Raw genomic sequence first — 24,426 nt, 5'->3', positions numbered from 1 at the left:
CTAATAAGACCTCCCGGAGCATTTCCCAAATTCAGGGGATCAGCACGTCCTCATACTTAAACATTTAAAACATGTGGTTAACGCTTGGAGTTTGGATTTAGGCACCAAAACTACCTGGCTGGGTTTATGTGGGTTCATGGTGTTGGTTAAAATTACAATACTTGTTGTTTAAATAACAGTTGTAAGTTAACCTACATAATGTACATGAGGTAAGTTAACTAATTTATATATATGCAAGTTTAAATAAGTCCAAGTTTGGTTTTACATGGGACACAAAGAGCGGGTCAAATTTGTTTGAGCCATCCATCCAAACCAATCTACTCCATAATCGGACTTTGTCACTCTTTATAAGGGCTGCACTACATTGTTTTTTCATTATTGATTAATCTGCTGATTATTTTCTTGATTTACCATTTTTAAAAGTAAAACAATGTTCATCACAGTTTCTCAGAGTCCAAACTGATGTGTCTCAGTTCAAAACCCAAAGATATTCATTTTAATATGAATTATAACAGAGGAAAGCAGGACATCTCCATATTTCAAACAGGCGAAAACAGCATTTTCTGCATTTTTGCATTGAAAATTGCTTTCAGGATGAATCGATTATCAAAAGAGTTAGTGATTACTTTTCTGTCAACAACAAATCAGCTTCTCAACTAATTGTTACAGCAGTACTCTTTCTATTTCATCACTTGATTTCCTGCTTTGCTCCAATCATAATTACTGCAGCCACTTGAGGTTGTGTAAGTATGGCTTATAATGAACTGCTTGTATACATGACCTATAGGGTCATTTCTGGAGGAGGAAAGTCTTGTGTTTAGAATTATGTGACCTTAAAACTCTCATAAGCATACAGGTCAGACAGCCTTTGGTTAATTGCAAAATTTGTATTTACCTTGAAGACGTCTAAGACCACATTGTGTGTATTCTCTATGTACAGAGAGCTGAAGATGCATGCCCATGACGTGTGTTTGTTGACTTTTGCATAACACCTGAGGTCAGTTTTAAATAGGCAAATATTTAATATTTAACAACCGGACACAAAAAGTACACCACGTCCATTAAAAACAAACTCCATCTTGTTTTCTTTGTCTACATAAGGTGTGGTAGGTGATGGTCAACATGCAACCTGGGACTGAGTTACAATTCTGTAACAAAACAATTACCACCAACATTGTTGAGTGGCATTAACAAATTATCTTGTAGTTCCAGTTTTTATTGGTTGATTGATTAAATTCTGAATAATTATAAATATAACTATAACTGAGAGTAGAAACAATTTGCTTTGAAACTGACTGTACGCTACACAAAATAGCTTACAGTAATAGTTACAGCTTAGTGTAACTATATATACACTGATGGTTATTTTTACATGACTCCAGAAAATCAACACAAGGGAAAGAACATTTGTTCAGATTTTATCCATCAGGGGATTCATCATTTTCCAAAACTCCCACTTCTTACCACAAAAGCTGTGACGATCCGTCACACAACTCACTGCACTTCTCTGGCACATTTAAAATCACTCTGGGAGGGAAATCAAGGCGGAGGAAATTCCTGAGGCACTGTGGGAGGACGTGGTGTACACTCCTCGTTATCAGTGTGTGCTGGACGTGGTGTTCACGATGCAGTGTCGTGTCCACTGGATCAGCCTGTACTCTAGTTTTCTAATGATGTTCAATCAATTCAGTGCTCTCTGAATCCCACTAGTCTTACACACATTTTGGTCTTATTATGCATCAAAATGATAGAGTTCCAAAATTTTAAGGTTTAAAGTTTGGGTTTATACTGCTGCTCTCTCTAGCTGTGGGTCATGGATGTTCACCAATCAACAACTCCAGTCTGTGCCAGAGTGATGCACTTACCTTTTCTCTTTTTAAAAGCATGTGCACACATAAAGTTAAATAGTATATGTGTACTAGAAAATGCATTTCCTGTAAAAAATGTGTGAATGCTGAAAGCTAAAAACCTGACCCTTAACTGGAATGCTAGCCTAAATGTGTAAGAAGGTGTAGTAAAAGGAAAGGTGTGAATGGGTCTAATTAGTAGGAAGGCCATTGAAAAGTTGAATAATACCAATAATTGAATGTGTAGTATGTGTGTACATTATGTGTTTGTATAGTATGAGTTACATTATGTATAGTATGTGTCTACAGTATGTGTAGTATGGATTTACAGTATGTAAAGTATGTATTGAATGTGTCTACAGTATGTAGAATATGTGTGTACAGTATGTATAGTATGTGTATAATGTGTATACCGTATGTATAGTGTGTGTAAAGTACGTATAGTATGTGTAGAATGTGTGTACAGTATGTATAGTATGTGTAGAATGTGTGTACAGTATGTATAGTATGTGTAGAATGTATGGAAAGTATGTATAGTATGTGTAGAATGTGTGTGCAGTCTGTATAGAGTGTGTGTACAGTATGTATACTATGTGTAGAATGTGTGTACAGTATGTATAGTATGTGTGTACAGTATGTGTATAATGTGTATACAGTATGTATAGTGTGTGTAAAGTATGTATAGTATGTGTAAAGTATGTATAGTATGTGTAGAATGTGTGTACAGTATGTATAAAGTTTGTGTACAGTATGTATAAGGTGTGTGAACATTATATATCCTATGTCCATTTCTAGTTCATGCTTTTGTTACTTACTATGTTATAGTATGCTGAGACATACAATAGTGCAGTATGTCGATAAATGTTAAAAAAATTATAGTATATCCAAAAATTAAAATAAAAAAAACAATGTATGTCAAAAAAATCCACAAAAGGTTCAACTTTTTGGGGTGTCCCGGTGGCACTTTCAATAAAGCAAAAAATAATTTTTAAAAGGTTCAACTTTAATATGCCCAAATGTTTTTTAAAGGCCATATTATAGCGTGTTGATACCTATCATAACACAGAATGATGTCAAAAAACACAATCTTTATAGGTCTCAAAAAATTCTATGGTATCAAAAAAAAAACTCTGTCGAAAAATTCTGAAAAGAGGTCAGACGTAAGTATGCCCAAAAATGCTTAAAACGGCCATGTTACAGTATTTTGATAAATATAATAGTATAATTTGTCAGAATTTTTTTAAATCTGTATTCTAGTATATCCAAAAATTAAGAAATAAATAAATAAAAACACCATGATATAGTATAGTAAAATGTTCAAAAAATGTCACACTTTAGTAAACCCAAAAATGCTTAAAAAAACGGCCATATTATACACACAATAATACAGTATGTCAATAAATGTATTAAAAAAAAAAACAATATTGTAGTCTATCCAGAAACATTTAAAAAATGTCCACAAAAGGTCAAACCTTAGTATGGCAAAAAAAAATGTAAAAGGCCATATTATAGTATATTGATACAATGTCATAGTACAGTATATTGAACAATGCCCCCCAAAAATGTTTTATAGTCTTGGAAAAAAAAATTAAACGGCATACTATAGTATGTCGGAGAAAGGTTGAAAAAGGTTAGACGTAAAAATGCCAAAAATGGTTAAAATGGCGATATTACACTATGTTGATACATCTTATAGTATGATTTATAAACACCATGCATATGTAAAAAAAAATTACAAAAAAGGTCAAACTTTAGTATGCCCAAAAATGCTAAAAATGGCCATAGTATATTATGTTGATATCCATAGAATAAGATAAAGATTTCCTTTATTAGTCCCACAACGGGGAAATGTCAAGTGTTAGAGCAGCAAAGTGGATAGCAAAAAATGATAAATAGTAAACGGCAGTATAAACTAGAAATACAAGCAAATAAACAAATAGAAAATCTAATAAAGGATTAACAATTTACAATATAAACAAGTACAAATATAAAAAGTATTAACAATTAAAGCAAAAATAAAATAAAAAACTTTAGGAACATTATATACATGTAGTCAGCAGTTGGATATGGATCATTGCACAGAGAGTATTGCACATATAAATTAAATTATAAAAATATTGTACTGTGTTTATAGTGCAGTGATTGTCAATGTCTGGTTTATGTGGTCTACTGGGAGCAGTGCTGGTTGAAAAGTCCTTATTTGCTGGAGCCAATCCCAGCTGACATTGGGAACCCTCCAGGAGAACGTGCAAAATCCACACAGAAGAGCTGCAACACTCTGCTGACCACTCCAGCACCATGCAGCTCTATGTTGATATTAAATAATAATAACCAGCATCCACACAATACATTTGGCATAACTTGATTTACAGTACCAGTCAAAAGTTTGGACATACCGTCTCACTCAATGGTTTTCAACTTTGTAGTTACAGTAATACTCAGGACATCAAAACTATATGAAACAAAAAAGAACACATTGTGTAGTATAATGTAGTCTAAAAAAAGTGTTAAACAAACCAAATATTAATATTTTAGATATTTTAGAAGATTTTAGAAGTATCTACCCTGTGTTTTGATGACAGCTTTGCACACTTCTGTTATTCTATTGTCAAAAGTTAATTTGTGGAATTCCTTGCCTTCCTAATGTGTTTGAGACATGCAAAAATTACAGCACAGCCATTACTAAGTATAGACACGAAGTAAAACAAACTGCTGAAAATATGAACAAATATTGGAATATGATTTTAATCACCCATTTCGAATGTTATCAGCCCATTTAAATGCAGTTGTTATCACTATCTTTATAATGCCTCAGGCGGGACAAACTGAACCAACCTGAGTTTGGCTTTCAATTGGTTGCCTGAGCATGACAGGGCAGAGTGACGTCACACCTGTTATTGTGTGTGTGCGTGTGTCAACTGACCCTTTCTGCCCTGCTGATCAGACCAAGAAGATATGGACGTTCAAAATCTGTAATTGTCATAAATTTACACATTGCATAACATATACCTAAACTGATTATTTTATATTCACATGAGAGAGAGAGTCCATGAAAGCATCTGCACATGACTTCTTCATGACGTGAAGACATAAAAATGAAGCAACGTCGAGCCTCTCCATGCCAGATTTTTTTTTAGGATATTCAGCCAAGTAAAATCGGAGATATTGTCAAATATATCAAGTATAAAAATACAAAACTAGATGTTTACCTCATTATACCTGTCATATGTTATATTTGCAACCTGTGTTCATATTTGCAACATTTAAAATTCTGTGTATTGAAACACAATTTTCAAGATTAGACTTTATGTTTCCCTTTGTTTCTTTTGGATTCAAAATTTTGACAAAGTAAGTCAAAGTTAAAAATTAATTATCAGGACATATAGGTGAGGTTGCGCTGAAAAAAAACATGGCATTTTTTAACAGGCATAATAGCCCAAGATTTCAGAGGGTTAACGCAGTGAGCGAATATTCAAAGCGCCCAGTGCTCTAAAACACACACACAGACACACAGACACACACACACACACACACACACACACACACACAGGCCTGATAATCCCGTTTTTCCAGGCTGGGGCAGCATTTGAATTTGTGGACTGTTTGGGGTAAACAGCATTTTGTCGTGGCGCGTGTTGATGCATGAGGGTGCAGACGAAGCGCAAGGATACAGTGACACCTGTCGTCTCCTGCAAGAGCCTCCCGGTCTCAGTACTTCTCCGTGGGAAAAGTGATGTTTACTGAGGTACGACAATTTAGAGGATGAATAACTGCGCTCGAGAAAGTGCACTTACTCTGGGTTTTATATTTAAATGTACCTACTTTTGTTTTTACTGGGGATAAGAGCGAGGACAATCAGGCGGCGAAATCCATCCGCAGCTCCACTCAAATCAGCGAAAATAGACAAGACGAATCATTTGTTTGACATAAGAGACTTTCAGGTGGTAAGAATGCTATAATTTTCTTTAGAGGCAGAGCTTTCGGATTTAGAGAGAGAAATGCAGGCTGTTTCAATAATATTAAGCCTGTGATTGACCAGCAGGGGGCGGTGTTGCACTGGAGCACAGACACAGCTCAGGATCCTGAAATAACACCACAGGAATAAAAAAATACTTGTGCCCCCTGCTCTTTATACCGTTACATATCATGCATTGTATGTGTTTGTGAAAAGGCAGGCCACCCAGGATCACATTCTCAAATGGAATTTTTGTTAAATTCCGCGGTGGACTTTGAGACTAGTTTTTTTTTGTGCAAAAATCTTAATATTTCCAACAGATCAAAGGAAGGCATACAATTATTGAAAAATACAACCCATTTATTCAAGTGTTCAATGCAGAAACGTAATACATTCAAGTTGTCCTGTTTTTTTTAAAAACTATAACAGAAATTACCTTCAGTGCAATTAGGTTGACAGCAGTCAATTAAGATTTATTCAATATTAAGATTACCTTCACATCTGTCAGTGTCAGGAGCAAACAACTTGTCATGTCAACATGTGGCAATTCCGGGGACTTTCCGTTTTACGCGGTGATTTAAACTTTCCACGATGCGTTTAGGTGTCAGCGGAAAATTCTTCGATCGCGGAATCCTGGGGGGCCTGTCTAATATGTGTCAACAGACTATAATTGACCCATTTCTAGCATCTTTAGGCATTTTAAAATTTGACCATTTTTGACAAAAATCAACATACTATAGTATGACTTTTTATAATATTGTGTGTTTTCGCTATTTTTGGACACACTACTACCACATTTATCAACAGAGTATAATTGGGCCGTTTCTAGCATTATTAGGCATTTTAAAATTTGACATTTTTTTTTACAAAAATCGACATAGGCCTACTGTAGTATAACTTTTTTCAGTTTTTGGACATCGCATAATATGGTGTTTTTCTGTCATTTCTGGCCATATAATGTTCTAATATGTATCAACAGACTATAATCGACCTATTTCAAGCCTTTTTAGGAATTTTAAAATTTGACTTTTTTTGGTCAAAAATCGACATACTATAGTATGACTTTTTTGAGGGGTTCATTTTTAGACATCCCACAATATGGTGTTTTTTTCGCTATTTTTGGACAAACTATACTACCACATAGACACAGAGTATAATTGACCCATTTCTAGCATTTTAGGCATTTAAAAATTTGACCATTTTTGAAAAAAATCGACATACTATAGAATTACTTTTTTTCAGTTCACGGTTTACTATAGTGGGAGTCACTTGATTTGATATTTTTTTCATTCTGTCAGCAAGTGTTTGCAAAAGAAAAAATCCAAAAGACAAATCTTACATAATAAAATCTTGATTAAAGTTTAAAAAATGTCATTAAAAGCTTTGGATATCAATAAAAAAAATGGATATCAACAAGTTTGAAATCACTTGCAGAGTGCCGCAACATTACGTATCGTGATACTGTATCTGTTCTCAGAAACACTGCATCCATTTTTTATTTCATAGTTTACTTGCAAAAATGAGTATTAAAAGGTAGTGCTATGATGTTGGATGTTACAGGGACTGTGATAAATGCAACTGCAGATATCAACTGTTCAAATTGCATTAAAAAAAAGTACATTTACTCTGATTTTATGCACATGATGGAGCATTCTTTCCTAAAACTAGATTTTGTAAAAATCGAAATATATTGGATTGAATCATCACATTGTTGCCAATAAACAGCCCTAGTACCTGTGTGGTGTTTCGAATGACAACATTTTTTTCATTAACAACAATAATACATGAACTAATTAATCTCATCCCACCTTTTTGTTGAATTTTTAGTGAATCTGAAATATAGACATGCAACTCATAATAAATTTGTAAATATTTATCAGTTTATTACAGTTAAAAAGATGTATGTACATACAGAACATCACCAAACATGGTCATTTTCACTCATTTGCAAAGTAGCACTCTGCAACTAGTTGGTTTCAGGATAACTGTCTTACAATGGGGCGGCATTGATTAAGTTTGTCATTTACAACCAAGCACACAAATTTTTCCTCTTTTTTTTCATTTGCCAAATAATACTTAGTAAAGGCATATAACCGAAATAAAACAATAAAAGGATGCTTAGTAAAACAAATTGTGGTTGAATTGCTAGTCCAAATCCACGTTCCTGCTTCCCAACACGCGGCTTTGTATGTACACAGGTAGAAACACCTCAGACTGGATCTTGGTCACTGTGGTTAGCAATGAAGACTCACATAGAGGTAGTCATGTCTGCATCTGCTCATCCAGTCAAGAGACAACTGACCCAAAAACTTTCAACATCTGTTCAATCCGTGGACCCAGATCCCTTTACTGGCATTACAGAAAGAAAAGAAGAAAAGTGATTATCTGTCTTTGTTGATTAAATCAAACGGTCATAAAGGTTTTGCTTGGTGCACATAAGGCAGTCAAGTAAATGTATGGAGATACGATAGCAGGGGGTGTGAGTGGGTGGGATTCACGTCAGAGAAAGAGCTGGCGGCTTCGCATTAAAAGGGCCCTTCCATCAAAAGTGGCTTGGTTTAATTACAAACAGTGTATTTATGTAGTTATGTGCTCTCAACATGAAGAATATGTTTCTACAACATCGACCTGAAGCATCGAAAAAACTCAGGTTTGTTTTTTGCAGATTCTTTATATAGATGTAGTAAAAACAAAAGTCTGCAACATCAGGGGAAATAAAATTATGTGACATCCACTTAGTCTGAGATTGTTGAAACTTGGACAATCTTCTAACTCAAACCTGATGACTTTTGAGAAAATGTATGAAAAAGAAATATGTAGTAATTTCAAATAGAAAAGGCCCTGCCTTTGCAGAAAAAAAATGCAAGCCAGTTTTGCTGGAATTCCCCTTTAATGCCAAAGACAAGTGAGATGCAAGCTAATGCACATCCACTCACTTGGTAGCATAATGGCATTATCTTCCATTGCACTCTGTCTTTTTGTAAAACTCCCATCACATTACAGAGTTCGTAATACTGAGTCTACCGTAACGTCAGATTACTGTACAGAGTAAAAGGAAAAATAAGACAGAAAGAAACTAGACCCAAATTTACACTGTAACGACCAGTTGCTTGTCATCAAGTACAGTCAGTGGCCATAGACACAAGGAATAGCCAAACAAACACATAAAAAAAGACCATTAAGGCTGCTTGTCAATGTAGATTAAGTAGGATAAGCATTGCCACACAATGCTTCGATACCCTTTGCAATATACAAAAAGGGAGCATTTGCAGATACACCAAATAGCCACTAAATCCAAGTCCTCTATGCAAAAACGCCCGATTCTGACCCAGACAAATCATGTCAAATATGTGTTCAACATGCTTGTTTCCTGTACAAAATAACCAGGCAAGAAAAAGACAAGTTGTGTGATCCAGAATAAAAAGCAAAAGGAGCTAAATGACTTTGATTCTGCGATGCTCTCCACAGCCTAAAATCACAGACAATAGAAAAATAAACACCAATTATACTCCAATTATTTTGGATGCACCAGTATGCAATACGTCGTCATCGTTTTTGATCCAACAAGTCACACCTTTGAACTGAACGCGTCAGTCAGTGGGTGATCTCCGTCTCCTCCACACAGCACGTTAAAACTACATTCCAGGATCTGATAAATGCTCTCCGGTAGATTAGCCCAGTTCAGTCTCCGTCCCGCCTCCCATCAATCATCCTCTGCGTCTTCATACACTGGCATTCTCAACCTTGCAAAATGGCACATGAAAAAAGTAAAAACAGAGACTGAATGTAAAAATGGGTCACAGCACTCTCGCTGCATACCTAATGCACATCTCACTTTTGAGTACTTGTTGAAGGCATTTTTCACACAATTGTTTACAGCTAAAAGTAAATACACAAAAAAAGAAACTTCCAAAGCTTTTATAGAAAACCCAGGAATGCAATGCCTCCGGTGTGTTGTTGAGCGTGAACACAGAAAGCCCTTTTTACAATTTTTTTTTGTCTTTTTCCGACAGTCTTGTACTGTAACTGCGTTAAGCTCAAATATGCACCTTGTTGTGTTGTCTCATCGTTGTGTCCAAACGATTTGATCTGTGAGAAAACCACCGGGCCTGACGCCAAATCGAAAAGGTCAGTGGATTTGTCCCTCGTCAGGTTTCTCGAGTGAAGTCTGTATCAGTGTTGGGAGTGGATCTTTCCCGCCTCCTGCCCTCCCCGTCTCGTACAGCATTATGTTTCAGTCCACGAAAAGCAGCAACAGGTTCTGCTGGTAAATTAGAAGCAGCGGTACATCGTTTCCCCCGACCCGGCCCCACCCCGAGGTGAGCTGTGGCGCTCTCATCACTCAGGCCTCCTCCGTGGAGGAGACCGAACCACAGCCCACTTAAACACACCAAGCTGCTGCAAAAAAAGTAGACCCACACGTTTCAATACAAAACAGAATCATGATTGAATATAGAGCTGGGATGCAACACATTTTCAAAAAGAAAAAAAAATGTTTGGTTTGATTACCTTTTGTTGGGATTTTTAATGTACAGTCACTTGAAATAATACTAACTGAATACACATTTCATCATTTAGAAAAAAGAAAACACTCAATGTAAATTGATTTAAAATAAACAACGCTGATCTGAACTGCAATAAGCCATTTTGCTTGCAATGGAGAAAGCAGGATATGGGAATCTTAAAACATCTCATAGCCACACAGACCCTTTTACAGTTCAAGAGAGCAAGTTCCTTTAAGATTGACAGGATAAAACTTCCCCAAAGAAAGTATATTCTGAGCACGCTAAACTCAACATTTATATTTAATTGATACAAATTTACATGATAAACCGTTTGTTTAACAGATAAAATACTTTATGAAACAAAATGCCCCCATTCAAAATAACCAATGAGAGGCTACTGTGTGTTTTTTTCCTAATATAGAGGATGCCAATGTCTTTTTAAAAAAGTGCATAAGAGCAGCAGCATTGCTGGGACAGTGTGGGACAAAAGAAGATATATATATATATAAAAAGAAAATTAAATTACGAATCTAAATCAAGGTAACATTTTCCATCATGTATTTAAGATTCTTAGGAGACCCTGTCAAAAACAAAACTACAGAGAAATTAAGGATATTAACAAAAAAGGAAGTGTTATCTGTCAATGTTTAACTGATACTCACCGCTTGCTCCAGATAATGTCGTTTTAAAAATGCTTGATATGTTGGTCAATGATCAATTGAATGACAGCTATGCAGCCCAACACTGAAGATAATATCAAACCAGTAAACATAACTAAAAATTGCACTCAAGGCAACGACCAGGATTTGTATACATATATAAAAACATCTCATCATTTATCCCATCACCTGTGTAGGTTTGACTTTTTTCAATACCTTTTTGTCACACAAAAGCAAATATAGACGGGGGTGACAGCACCGCCCGTTTTGGAGAAAAGTCCAACTTGCTTTTCTTTTTTCAAGCATGTATGATTGGCATTTCTCATATGTATACACTACTAGCTTAATGTTTAACAACTACTGCTGCTATTTGTTAAAAAGATCTCCAATCACCCTATTTTACAACTGATATCGCTTGGTTTAACAGATTAATGCAACAGCAAAAGGAACACTAAAAAAAGGAAAAAAACTAAAGTAAAAACAGCAGTAATAAAAAAAAAAGAATTATTGAAATAATTTATATCTTTGTATTCTCATGGACAATTGTGTTTAGAAATGAACCACTGGATCACTCTAAACATAGGCACAGTTTTCAAAAATAAACATAGAGGTAAAAAAAAAAAAAAAAAAATTATAAACACGCCATCATTAGACCTTTGTTCTCTGTGGTCAAGAAGCAGTTAACATAAGTTATCTTGAGCGAAAGTGATGTAAAAAAAAAAGTGAATATCAAAAGAAAATATAACAAGATGACAAAGTTAAAATTACGGCAGCAGCAGTAAATGTGTAGTTCCAAGACTTTTTTTGTTTGTTTTTGCATACAATTGTATCCTTGCTCACATAATAGATGCTTGTAATTACTGTAAATACGTTGGCAATGGGAGCACGATTTATATGGTTAAAAGACTTGCCACTTAGCTCACAGTTACTCAATATATATAACTTTATATATCTTCAGTTTTGGCAAAGAGATGGAAATATTTTCCTCCTGTATGATTCGGAATGAAACATGAGCGGGGGTGGCTGGGGTCCTAAAATGACCGTGATAAACTCTGGAGTAACACAGAAGTCAAGTCTCCGACGAATCGCCTCATTTCTGCCCGAGGATGGTGAAAGAAACATTTTCTTCCTCCTCCCTGTATTTGCCCCTGACGCTGAGTGTGGCGAGTCTGTTTTCTTTACAGCGTATGATACACGTGATGGGGGCGGGCAGGCGAGTGGGAGCAGAGCAAGTGGAGGGTTTGGAGTCAAGTAGGACTGGGATTGAGCTGCTCTTGGCTCAGACCATGGCACGGTATGGTCCCTGCATCTTGAGGAACTGGATGATGAAGGAGGGGCCTCCTGCGACAATCTGTGGCGGCAGGTGGCTGAGGGGACAGTTCTCGATGCTCATGATGGACAACTTGCTGCAGAGGGCCAGCTCGAACGGGAGGCTGTGCAGGTTGGGGTTGTCGTTGAGGTACAGTTCCTCCAAGTTCTCCAGTGTACCTGACAAAATATGTCAATTGAGTTGAGAAAGGACATTTTCCCACAGGATTATAGACTCACATTAACATTAGTGTAACAAGAAAATATATTCTTTGCTTTGCTTAATATCTTTAGAACAGTAACTTTGATCCTTAAATGTAGAGCTTTAGCTGTTCCCTTACTTTGATCAAAACATAGGGACTTCCGCTTTCCATTTAGACACCAAGTCCTCCGTCTTATCGATCAACTCTCCTTACTCTTGTAACAGGATACATCACATCTGCTGAAGGAGCTTTCACTTTATAATTGTTGTTCCGCCTAAGTATTGATAAGTTAGTAGATACAAAGTAGATTTTTTCTGTTGTTTTTCGAGGAGATTCGAGTACATATGAAGTAGTAATACAGCTTAATGCATCTCAACCCGCTACAAGTAATGCTTATGATTATTCTGCCAATTTTTTCTTGATCAACCATTTAATATAAAAAAAATGTGGAAGAAAATGCTCATCACAATTTCCTTGTTTTATCCCCAGCTATTTTGACAATTTACTGTCCATCAACTAATCATTTCAGGTATAATGCTACATATGCTGTAGTACTGTATCAATTAGTCGTGCTTTGCCTGGATAGAGAGGACATGGTAAAACACATTGTAGTAGCCCTTTTTTTAAATGACAAGCTATTAGTGATGAAGTTGACAGACTTTATACGGTCGTATTAAAAATGAATTGATTTGTAGTCGTTTCTAACGGCAACCTACTGGCTACCTCCAGTGCCTGTTATAACTCAGTTCTTGGTCCAGTCTGAATACTCTAAAAATACTTCACCTTTAGCTTCTTCCTCCACCGATTTTAATCTGTAGCTAAACCTCAGTAGTCACCAGCCACACCATGTTGGACCAATCACTTGGAGAAAGGCTCAGAGGTGGGACATCTTGTTAAGCTCTTAATTCCTAATGGTTAAATTTAGCTTTAATAAAAAAAAACAATGGTAAGCTTTAAACTTAAAATAGGCACAGCGAATTCTTTAAATTACATTTTTTTTAAATGGCACCAACTTTTTAGATTTGTCGATAGCAAAAAATAAAATATTCAATTTCTGTCTTTCAGGAGCGTACCATAATCTAGTATTATTTACTTAAATTATGCACACATTTATCTAGGTCTGTACCCAACAGTTAAGGCTTTGCTTGTTGACATTCTAATTCTAAATTAGCATTTTAATGCTGCACAGCTTTTTCTCTGTGCGTCCATTCTGTTAAAGTTGCCAGGTTTCAGTGACCTGTTTTCCCCAGAAAAAATGCTGCATTAAGTTACTCCTAATGCAAACCTGACATTTCCTAATGCGGCAGCTTCACATAAAAAGCATCTTACTGGCAAAACACAGGCTGATTTTTGTTTTTAAGTAGTAACAGTAAATGCAATGTGTTTGTCAGTGACACTGACCCAGACCGCAATCGTTCATCAAAAATGTGTCTACAAAACATTCAGCATTTTTGTTAGCGCATCAGTTTGAAATATTGCAGCGAGTAATTAACAGTCAGGAGCAGCAACAGTGAGCTTTTAGATGAAGAGCTGCAGGCAACGGGGTGCAACTCCAACCTCTAAGCAGGGTAACCAACTACTTTTACTTTCACTCTTTGCAGAGTCATGCCCTGTTTCCCCATCATCGCTGGATGTCCTCCGATTAGTAATGCAACAACTTTTCCAGCCCTGAACAGATTATCTGAGCATGCTACTGATCTAAGTATTTTGAGGTGTGAAGAAAGGACTCACCAATCTCCTCTGGGAGGTGTTGCAGCAGGTTCTCCCCCAAACCAAGATGAGTCAGGTTGGTGAGGTGGCCGATGCCTCTGGGTAACGTGGTCAGCTGATTATTTGTCAACACCAGTTTCTAAGGAGAAAGTAAGAGAACAGTTTATAATGTGCTCCAAAACGTAAGATTAAATGAGGATTGCATTGCATCGCTAAGTATAATTACAATCAAGCCATTTATCGCCAAAAAATATCCAACACTATTGTCCTCATAGAGACCAACTGTGGATTATTATCTAATGGGTGGACAACACATCCAGTCACTCTTGCCTTAAATCTAAAACAAGCTCAATATAGCCAGTGATTACGCTCCCAATTTTTGGTTTATTGTAATGAATCTACATCACTTTGAGTATCTTTCAATCCACTAGCCAAGGATTGTGAATTGTTTAAATTGTGTTGATACCAATCAAGACTTTGCCTGATTCAAGCTTCCTGATCCAATTACTGGTCCAGTGTTAGAACAAGAAAACACCGCCATCTCCTGCAGTGTACGACACTGCTACAGTTCTTCTTCTTCAAAATCTGATTTTCTTTTCCATATCTACTTATAGGGCTCCTCATCCATGAGCTGAAAATTAGCCTGAACAAATACTTTCAGCTAAGACTCCAATAGCCCTAACCAGGTACTACAATATCCTGAAAACAAAAACAACAATAATAAAGAGCTCCAAATATAATGAAGGAAACTGTATTTTGGACAACTTACTTGTAAATCTTTAAGATAAGCTATTTCATTAGGTAGAGATTCCAGCTTGTTTTCCTCCAAGTCGAGCTCCCGAAGCTTTCTCAAATTCCCAATACCATGTGGTAACTTCTTGAGAAGATTATTCGACAATATTAACACCTGTGAAGACAATGACAAAAGTTGTTTGTTTTTTTCACAAAAAGAAAAACAGGTCAAGAAAAAAAAAGTGACGCAAGCAATCATGACACAGAATAATCAAATCTCCATGAAAACATTTGAGATAATCCAGGAAGAAATGGAAAAATGTGGATTGTAGTGAAAACAATAAAAGGAAAAGGAAAACTCACTGCACTTCTCCAATAATATTCATGTTTAATAATGTGTTCTAAGTTCCAGCAATATTTTCTGAGCCCTAATTTCAGCTAAAACTTATTGGTTCCACAAAATATTCAACTCATGTGATGAGACTGTCCCCTTCTTCAATAAGCTCTCTGGGTGCTGCACTGGCAAGCTACATTTCTACTACATGTGTATGCTAGATTTACCTCCAAAGAGACTAAACCACAGACGTCCTCTGGGATCTTCGTCAGCTGATTGGTGGCCAGGTTAAGCTCGACCATACTTGTCCATGTGCCAAAGTCCAATGGCAGAGATGTTAACTGGTTGTCCTGAAGAAGAATAGCATACCTTTATTAGGTTCACAACTCGGGAAGGTAAACACAAGGACAGTGCTGTTAAAGTGGCTGCATAGACAACTGCACTATGACAGATGTGTGACCTGATGCCAGGGGAAAAAAAAAGTTTCCAGTGGAAATCCAACCTACATCCACCAAGAAAAAAGTTAAAGGTTTTTAATGCCTGTGCAGTCCTGGCTTAAGGACTGCACAGGCATTAAAAACTTTCAAAGAGGTGCTGTCTGAACAACAGTTAAGATAAATATGAGCCAATAGGCTTTTTTGTGTGTTTTTTTTTTTTACATTTAGTCATTTAGCAGACGCTTTTATCCAAAGCGACTTACAGGAAGAATAAAAGCAAACAATCAAGGTATAGTGCAAAAAGAGCTATTAGTGCATCAATAAGTGCTAGTGACAATTCTTTAAGGAGTAGAGTTTTAGTTTTAAAAACTAGGTTCCACTCTACGGTAGGGCTGTACAGTATTAGACAAAAATACATCCACATACAGCCATCCATCCATTTTCATCTGCTTATCCAGGGCCAACTAAAAATGTTGTAGTATGACACATTCGCACATTGACGCTGAAACAATATATTGTGCAGCCTTGCTCTATGGTGATGAATAAAAGGCATACTATGAAAGAATTGTTGCTTACTGTTTGTAAACATTAAATTCAACATAGTATACCTTTAAAGTGGCACAACTTGCATTTAACTTGCACCATCAGATCCAGCTATCTGTGCACTACTTTTAAATTGAGAATTTAATTTAAAAATTTCCTGCACTACTTTTCATCAAAACAACCACCTTTGAAAATAGACAATTTGAAATGGACAACTAAGTTTCTTTAAAATAATGAAATATGCTTCATTGGACCAGCTCAGCTGTGTTATAAATTTAGCTAAGCTTACAGTGAAAAACTGCCAAAGACCTACAGGAAGGTTTACATTCCACATATGAAATATAGCTCCTATATAAATAATGACAGTGCATTATTTGTGTTTCTGACACAATATAGCTCAGGTATGACAAGAAGGTCCAATGCTATCTCACGTGTTCCCACAGGCCTTTTTCATTGAAGATATTTTGACATGTCACAGCAGGAAATTCAGAGGTGTGAATAAAAAAAGATGGCTGAATTGAGTTATGGTATTGTACACGCTGGCTCACAGGAAAATTGAATGGAACAGAGCCACTGTTAATGTTATTAGTATGACCTGCCTTCTATTGTGAAAAGTCAAAATGTCTTTTATTTAAAAAAAAGGTCCAAAAAAGGTCTATTAATCAAAAGACACACCTGACTTTGGCAAAAGACAAAAGTCTCAAGCAGACAAAGTGGCTGACATAAGAATTTATCTCACTCATTTCACAGACAAACATGCATATATATACCTTCATGTTAAGCTTGCTCAACACTTTGGCCCTGGAGAAGATACCAAAGGGGATCTTGTTGATGCGGTTGTGCTCCATGTTGAGGGAGTAGATGGTGGAGAACTGGGATGGTCCACCCACAGGGTACGACTGGAAGCAGTTCCTTGCCAGTGTTAGGCTGGTCAGGTTGACCAAACTTGACAATAGGCCCTGATCAAGCACAACAACACACATGACAGAAACCATATGGTAAGGACAGGTATCACAAGTTGAATTTAAGTGAACACAATATAACTTTGTTGCTTGTCAATTTGTTTTTGCATTTTAGAGAGCATTTCGGGAAATAGTTAATGAAGGCACAATAGAAATGAAGACTGCAAGTGATCATTCATTATTTTTTATTTACGTGGAAATTGTATTTGAAATAAATCTATTTATCATCCCACTTACCTCCGGCAACACCGAAATGTTGTTGTTCTCAAGGTTTAGCTCCTCCAGTTCTCGACATTTGGCTAATGATCTGGGGATGGCTGACAATCTATTGTATCGCAGACCTAGGCGATTTATGCTTGCCAAGTTGCCTACAATGAAAAAAGCAAAACGTTATGACTTTTTTTAACCTTTACATTTATCAAATCTAGCTGGAGTCCAAACAATACCTTTTCGTTTGAGTCCTAAAATAAAAAACTTAGATTACCTATAGTCTCTGGGAGGTCCAAGAGCTCATTGTGCTGCAAGTCGAGGTTGGTTATCTGTGTGCAATTCCCAATCTCCTTCGGTAGGTGTTCCAACTGGTTATGGGCAACATCCAGAGTTATGAGGTTGCATAGCTCCCCTGCAAAATGATACACACCAAATTTAGCTAATTCAAGATGAAACCATTTTCAGTAACACACCGTCTGCAGCAGGACTGGGAGATGACCATATTCTTCTAACCAGAGGTAATTTACTATCTCGATAATGATAAATGTCATGATACAGCATGTTTTCTAAAAATTAAATCCTATTTGGGTATACTCCTGTGTGAATTAAATACTTGACAGATCAAAAGTATTGAGATTTTCCCCCATATTTTATTAACAACTTTAATGAAAAATAAACAAAATTTTTTGAGAAAAAATAAGTATACCCAGCCATACACTAGCTATTCTGAAATCTGAGGTAGCATGTGCTTGGTATTATCAATTTAGATTACATAATTGAGTATCAGATCTCAATATATATATATAATATAATATGATTCCATTGAAAGTGGACAAATTATCATATTGAATTATCACCATGCCCTACTCTGCTGTACTGAAGACATCCATTGTGTGTGCTCAATGACCATTGGTGCTAGGGCCCAGCATAGTATAACAATGTTGTGCTCAACAGAATGAGATGTGAAAATGCATTATGAGGATAAGATGACCTAGACTGAGTGGAAAATAACACTAGCTTAATGCTATAAACCCAATGGTAGCAAACTACCTCTAAAAATTATTTGATTTCTTACAGCCACGAGGCTTGTCTTTACCAATACGTTTTGCTCACCTATCTCCGCGGGCAGCTGCTTAATCTTGTTCTCACGAATGCTGAGCATTGTGAGCTTCGATAGGTTTCGGATGTCCTTTTCCACGGTTGTGATGCGGTTGAATCGCAGGTACAGCGTGGTCAGTGATGTCAGCCGGTAGACAACAGCCGGTATCTCTCTCAGCTTGTTGTGCCGGAGGTCGAGCATTCGAAGCTTCTTAAGGGAGTCCAGGGAGTCAGGCAAACTAGTCAGGGAGTTCTCACTCAGGGCCAAAGTGACCAGGCCTGATAGGCAGCCCACCTCCGCCGGCAAGCTCTGCAGCTTGTTGCTGTATAAGTAGAGTTCAGCCAGCTGCGTCAACTCCTTAATGGAGGTGGGCAGCATGTGAATGGACCGTTTAGATAGGTCCAGTCTCATCGAGTTTTCCTCCCGGCACTTGTTGAGCTCTTTGATCACCTCGGCATTGCTGGACTTCTTACGCGTACCTGGTGCCGGGTTTGGCCGTTTTATTGTATTGTCAACAGAGAAGGCAACACCCGGTGTTGAGCTGCTGGTGTCCTTCTTTCCTTCTTTGGCATCTTTCCCTTTGGTCTTCGTTTCTTTGCCACCATCCTTGACTAGGCCGGCGAGAGCCTTGGCATCCTTTTCCCTTTCTTTCCCCGCTGGACCACCTTTGGGGTCCTTTTCTTTCGAATCTTTTTCTTTGCCTAAAGTACTACTCATGTCGACGTTATCGGGCCTCCTGCAGAGTTGCTCATGGGAGTCTCTCTTGTCAGGTTACTTATTTGGGAAAAAAGAGACACAGACAGCCAAGGAGGCTTTTAAAGAAAACATCCCTGTAAAGGCCCACACATTTATGATTATCCTTGAAATAAAGGCCTTGTGATCCAGAGGTTTTTTTGGATACTTTTGATACTTTGTTCCTTTGTTAAAATGCCATGGGAGAAAAAATCCTTTGAAGTAGCTGGACTGTGGCACCCATGGGCCACATGCTTAAGTGTTTGAACTGCATACAATCCCAGGACCTTCGGATACAAGTTCTTTCAGGCTGCAAAGGTCATCAAGGTTCTTTTTAAATCCCTTGAAGATTTGCTGTTGGGGAAAAGAAAAATAAATTTTGTTCAGATTTACACAAGTGGTCTGTCTGAAAATATCTGGACCAGTATCTTCACATTTTTTTCAATAATTTCAGACACTATAGACACAATATTTTCCTAAAGCAAATCCTTTTTGTCTCCTGCCAATTTACAGAAAGAAATAGACTGATGGAGCAAAACAAATTTAAAAGTTTCAACTGGATTTTCTGCCCTTGTGGATTTAAAACATGTTATGTTTCCTACTAAAAGAAGTCACTGCTCGCCACAATTTATAGTAAACAGGTTCTTTTGTAGGGAACACAGATCCAAATATGCTTCACAGTTAGACAGTGAGGATAACACTGGGAAGAAAATTTAATAAATTGCCTATACTGTAACAGATATTTCACTGATATATATATATTCCAAAATAACTATTCAATTAAAATTCAGAGCCTATCAATTGCCTGCACATGAATCTCAACATGGTGAGCCGGCAGCTAGCAGCTAACAGTGCTAATGCCACTGCTACCAGTCCTAAAAACAGTGGGGACAGAGCTAACAGTGTAACCTGAGGGGAGGACTGATGGGTGGGAAGAGAAGGTGTTATCAGCGATAACTGTCGTATGAGAGCAGTGGAGGGCGGCGGCAAGTGGGACACACACAGGGACTCATGCACTAACGTGCCCACGTAGCCGAACTGGCTTCCATGACAATTTGTTGCTGTTGATTGTCCACAATTTCGGAATCAATCCAAACATCTCTTAATGAAATGATCGTGAGTCGTGACAACGTTAAACCCAATTCTTTTCTGATCTGTTATATATTTGCTCTAGTGGGCTGCATTCAAAAAATACCAATTCCCTCTGTTAGAAAACTGGTACTGCACAGCAGTGACAATAAGTGTACAAAAGCAAACAGCAATAAGGAGTGTCAAACACTAAAGAATGGCAAAAAGGTGTGTGGCAAAAAGTGATGCATGCAGGGACACCATTGGCTATTTCCTCATTTTTGCCTGATTACAGTGAACTTCTGCTGGTGAACACACCTCTAAAGACCTGCTGTTGAAAACTTTTTCATGCTGGAAAGAAAGTATCTCAAAAAGAGCCTGCACAAGCCTTAATGCATACTACACAAAACATTAAATTGTGTATAAACTATCACATGAACTCGTTTTAAGTTGAGCTTTCGGTGGGCTATGTGTGCTGCATATGTAGAGAGAAACACACAAATACAGTAAAAACAGAGCCCTAATAGCCTGGAATATTCTTTCTTATTCATGAGACTAAAGAAAGAAAGAAGCTAACATTTTAACAGGTTTGGTGGGTTGTCAGTACTGCGATGTGCCAGTCCACGCAAATCAGTTGAATGTACTGAGCATAACCTAACACCAACTTACTCCTGCTAAACAAACATGGCGGGTGTTGACATTACTGTAAGCCAACAGCCCCACCTAAACATGCATTCAGCTATTTAACCATTCCCTATGAAGCCTGTAACACAACAATCACATTGAATATTTACGTCTCAAAGACATCCAGGCAACACACTCAACTCATTGGATCTTTACATGACAAACTGAGCCAGAATGTATCTGGCAGCATGTCTCTGTTTAGTCTCTGTCGCTGTCGTTCCTCTGTGACTGTGTAAAGCTCTCCTGCACTAACTAGTACAAGCTAAGCCATGGTAAAAAAGGCAGGCAGGTTTGGCTTCGGATCAGAGCTAAGTGAAAAGGTTAGGACTGCTGAGAGTAATCTTTAGAAGTGGCCTTCAAAGCATGAAGTCCCCACAAAAACTGGTCATATGACCTTTTGGGTAAAAGAAATGTTGGGTCAATAGCAGCACCCCTAACATGACAAAATGCTTAACAGCGTGTTCTGTAAATAAAAAAGGTATCCACTGCTCTTTCAGTCCATCGTAAATAAAAAGGTGAACATCAAACACTGACTGTAATGGGCATACCTCTGTACAAAATAATTAGAACATAATATGAGAATAACCAGGCCAGCCCATCTGCTGAGGCCATCTAAACCAAACTGTGCAAGCAACTTCCTTTTATGGTTGTACTCTCTATGTTCCTCCCCTGGTACATCATCATACAGTTTATAACAAGCTGCATGTAAACATTACAGATTTATGCATGCATAGATTTATCTCTGCATGTAAAGACTTTATGTTTGGACATCCAATTGAGCAAGTTCATTTGTTGTTGGCAAAAAAATCAAGCTTAGTAGCCCATGCTCAAACTCTTGGTTTAATATCAATAGTAATAGCTGTGTTAGAAAACCACAGACCCAGGGGTTCATGATGTTCACTAACACTTCCACCCCTGGCATGTTTAAGGCACGCCTACTTGTTGTGCATAAATGTAATGACTGTGTAACTTAAACAATCTAAGCATAAGGGAAGAGATATACAAAGATGTAAGCAGCCAGTTATCTTAACAGCAGAATCACTTGGTGGTTAGACAATTAATCATCTTTTGATCAGAAAACTGCACTACTGATGGACGCTCTTAATCCATTTATAGCCTTTACACGAGCCTTCACAATTGACTAGTATCCTGATGTGTAGGGAGGGGGTCATTTTAAAGATGTTCTTGTGATACAAGTTGGCCAAAATCATCAGATAGTGTCAGCTCAACAGGCAAGTGTTAGAACAAAACTTGCATTAATTTAATGAGTTCTTGTTAAGTTAATACTACAACTCATTTACAGTTCCAGAGAAAAGCTGATGCATGCCCATCAACACTAACACAATACCACCATAAAGTACATACTTGGACTTCATAGCACTTGCAACCCACATAGAGACTAATGACCTTTCCATTAAGGATATCTTGGGCCCATCTGACAATGCTAGTGCACTGAGTCCTTAGCATAACTGTCTTTTCCATCACAATGCCTTTTTGACTGAATAAGAAATTAACTTACATTAGCCTATCAGAGAATACAATAATGGAAATGAACAAGTGCTATGATATGACAAAATGCACTGCAGATTCAGGCTACTGCCGAAGTTTAACAAATGACAAAACAGGAATAACCCGGCCTGTCAGTGGAATATTGAGGGAAAAATAGCAAATCAGAGGTGAGGTGGCAGCTATCTGCTACTGCTACTACACAGCACTCCACAGGACACAGCTAGCTTGAAGGCTACGTGTGCCAATGACAAATCCTTGGAAACAGATTACCGACAAAACGGCACCAGGTCGGCAAGTCAAGTCGCCTCTCGAGATTAATTAATTTACATAACATGGAGACCTAATGAAAACACACCATGGCTGATGCCACTGTTTATTCACTGGCGTAACAATAATATCGTCACACTGTTAAAATAATCGGCAAACTAATTTTTTGCCAAAATTGTTTTTTTTAAACTAAATCATCTCATGACGCCGGCCACCTATGGTAAAATCGCCTACATCCTCAGTTGATCAGATCATGTGATTTTATCCTTAAAGATATATTCGCCTATGTCAAGTGTGTGACTTTATTATGCCTAAGTCAAAATAAAATGTGACTTGGGCAATTTTTGAACATGCTTTTGTGACTTAAGCAAGATATGGTAACACTTTAATTTGAAGGTGTCTACATAAGAGTGACATGAGCGTGTCATAAACATGACATGGGATGTGTCATGAACATTAATGACAATTTGAAGTAACATTAATGCTCATGATACTTGTCATGTCATGTTTCTGACAGGCTTGTGTGACTCTTATGTAGACACCTTCAAAATAAAGTGTTACCATATCTTGCTTAAGTCACAAAGGCATGTTCAAAAATCGCCTAAGTCATTTATTTCTCTTATGTTACATAATTTACACTTTAAAAGTGTTATTACTATGCCAATAGCCATCCTTTGTTACATCCTTTTTGAGTGAAATGATCAATAAATGTCACTTTTGGTGAAGTTTTTTGTGTTTCCTGCCAAACTTGAAAAAATGACTTATGCGATTATTTTAACAGGGTGGCGATATATGTAACGAATAATCTTCAAAAAGAGGAAAGGACACTGACTAAGCCTGCTAAAGCGACTGACAACAAGGCAGGAAATAAAAGCTAAGCTAAACGTCAACAGCAGACGTCAGCTATGCCAGACTGCTAACTTGCTAGCAAGTTAGCCCGCCAGCTAACAGTAATTTAGCGAGCGATATTATGATTCAAACAAGGAAGAGACACGGCCAATGTGAAATGATAAAACAAACGTATATATTAGACGATGCAAAAGATGTGGAGGCTTTCCCTGACATGTTTCCTCACACCCAGTGGTTAGCTTTAATCCAAGCCGAGCTAACTGTGTGTAGGCCCAGCAGAGGACCGACCCGTCCGCCGTGAGTCCGACCGGGAGGGGAAACCTGTGCTGCAGCCAGCGGAGCGCCACCGGGCAGCAGACACCCAGAGAGAGAGAGACCAGCCGGCCGAGGCAGCTGATATCCCAGCAGAGCAGGGATCACACAATGTGCGAACTAACTGTAACACAGTACACAAGAGCCGTTCCCGAGTTGAATATTAGCGGAGGAAAAAAAGAAAACAGTGTGAAAAACACAGCGGCCATTCCGGAGCTGAACAAAAGAGTGCGTCCGTACTCACCACCGCAAAATGACACTTTGACGTTTCACACGTCGCGACAGGACACTGGCGAGTGTATTACATCTGGAGTTATGCGTAACCGTGCTGTGGGGGCAAAACGTCCACTGTTAATGTGATAATATAACTGTTTTACCTTCAGAGGTGTGACTCCGCCATCCTTGCTGCTTCCTCCTCTTTTCCTACTCTGCTGCTCTGCTCCTCCCTCCCTCCGCTGCCACCAAACTGCGTCATTCGCACGCCTAACCAATGTTATCACG

The 24,426-nt window shown here is 37.7% G+C and overlaps 1 protein-coding gene across 2 annotated transcripts; it reads right to left on the bottom strand.

Moving 5' to 3' along the window:
- Positions 1-7,660: 7,660 nt before the first annotated feature.
- Positions 7,661-24,359, bottom strand: shoc2 (SHOC2 leucine rich repeat scaffold protein). Of its 2 annotated transcripts, none has more exons than XM_059336477.1 (9): positions 24,303-24,359; positions 18,519-19,590; positions 17,680-17,817; positions 17,433-17,563; positions 17,004-17,192; positions 15,481-15,603; positions 14,957-15,094; positions 14,209-14,326; positions 7,661-12,454 (listed from the first exon to the last, which is right to left on the bottom strand). In XM_059336477.1, the coding sequence occupies exons 2-9, from the start codon at positions 19,219-19,221 to the stop codon at positions 12,246-12,248; spliced, it is 1,749 nt and encodes a 582-aa protein (XP_059192460.1). In that variant the 5' UTR covers positions 19,222-19,590; positions 24,303-24,359; the 3' UTR covers positions 7,661-12,245. The 2 variants fall into 2 exon arrangements, with proteins under 2 accessions (XP_059192460.1, XP_059192469.1); XM_059336486.1 differs by lacking the exon at positions 24,303-24,359 and adding an exon at positions 24,170-24,228.
- Between the last annotated feature and the right edge of the window lie 67 nt (positions 24,360-24,426).

Source organism: Centropristis striata, chromosome 1 (assembly GCF_030273125.1).
Source record: "Centropristis striata isolate RG_2023a ecotype Rhode Island chromosome 1, C.striata_1.0, whole genome shotgun sequence".
Classification (NCBI taxonomy): Eukaryota; Metazoa; Chordata; class Actinopteri; order Perciformes; family Serranidae; genus Centropristis; species Centropristis striata.
The sequence above is the reverse complement of the archived record's forward strand: the minus strand, read 5'-3'. Positions and strand labels throughout refer to the sequence as shown.

Bases quoted from the DNA above. Each gene is read 5' to 3' on its own strand.
- shoc2 (XM_059336477.1), bottom strand. From the start codon at position 19,221: ATGAGTAGTACTTTAGGCAAAGAAAAAGATTCGAAAGAAAAGGACCCC. The intron at 17,818-18,518 runs GTGAGCAAAACG...ATCATTTTGCAG, and splicing joins GCAGCTGCCCGCGGAGATAG to GGGAGCTATGCAACCTCATA. The intron at 17,193-17,432 runs GTAAGTGGGATG...GTGCTTGATCAG, and splicing joins ACATTTCGGTGTTGCCGGAG to GGCCTATTGTCAAGTTTGGT.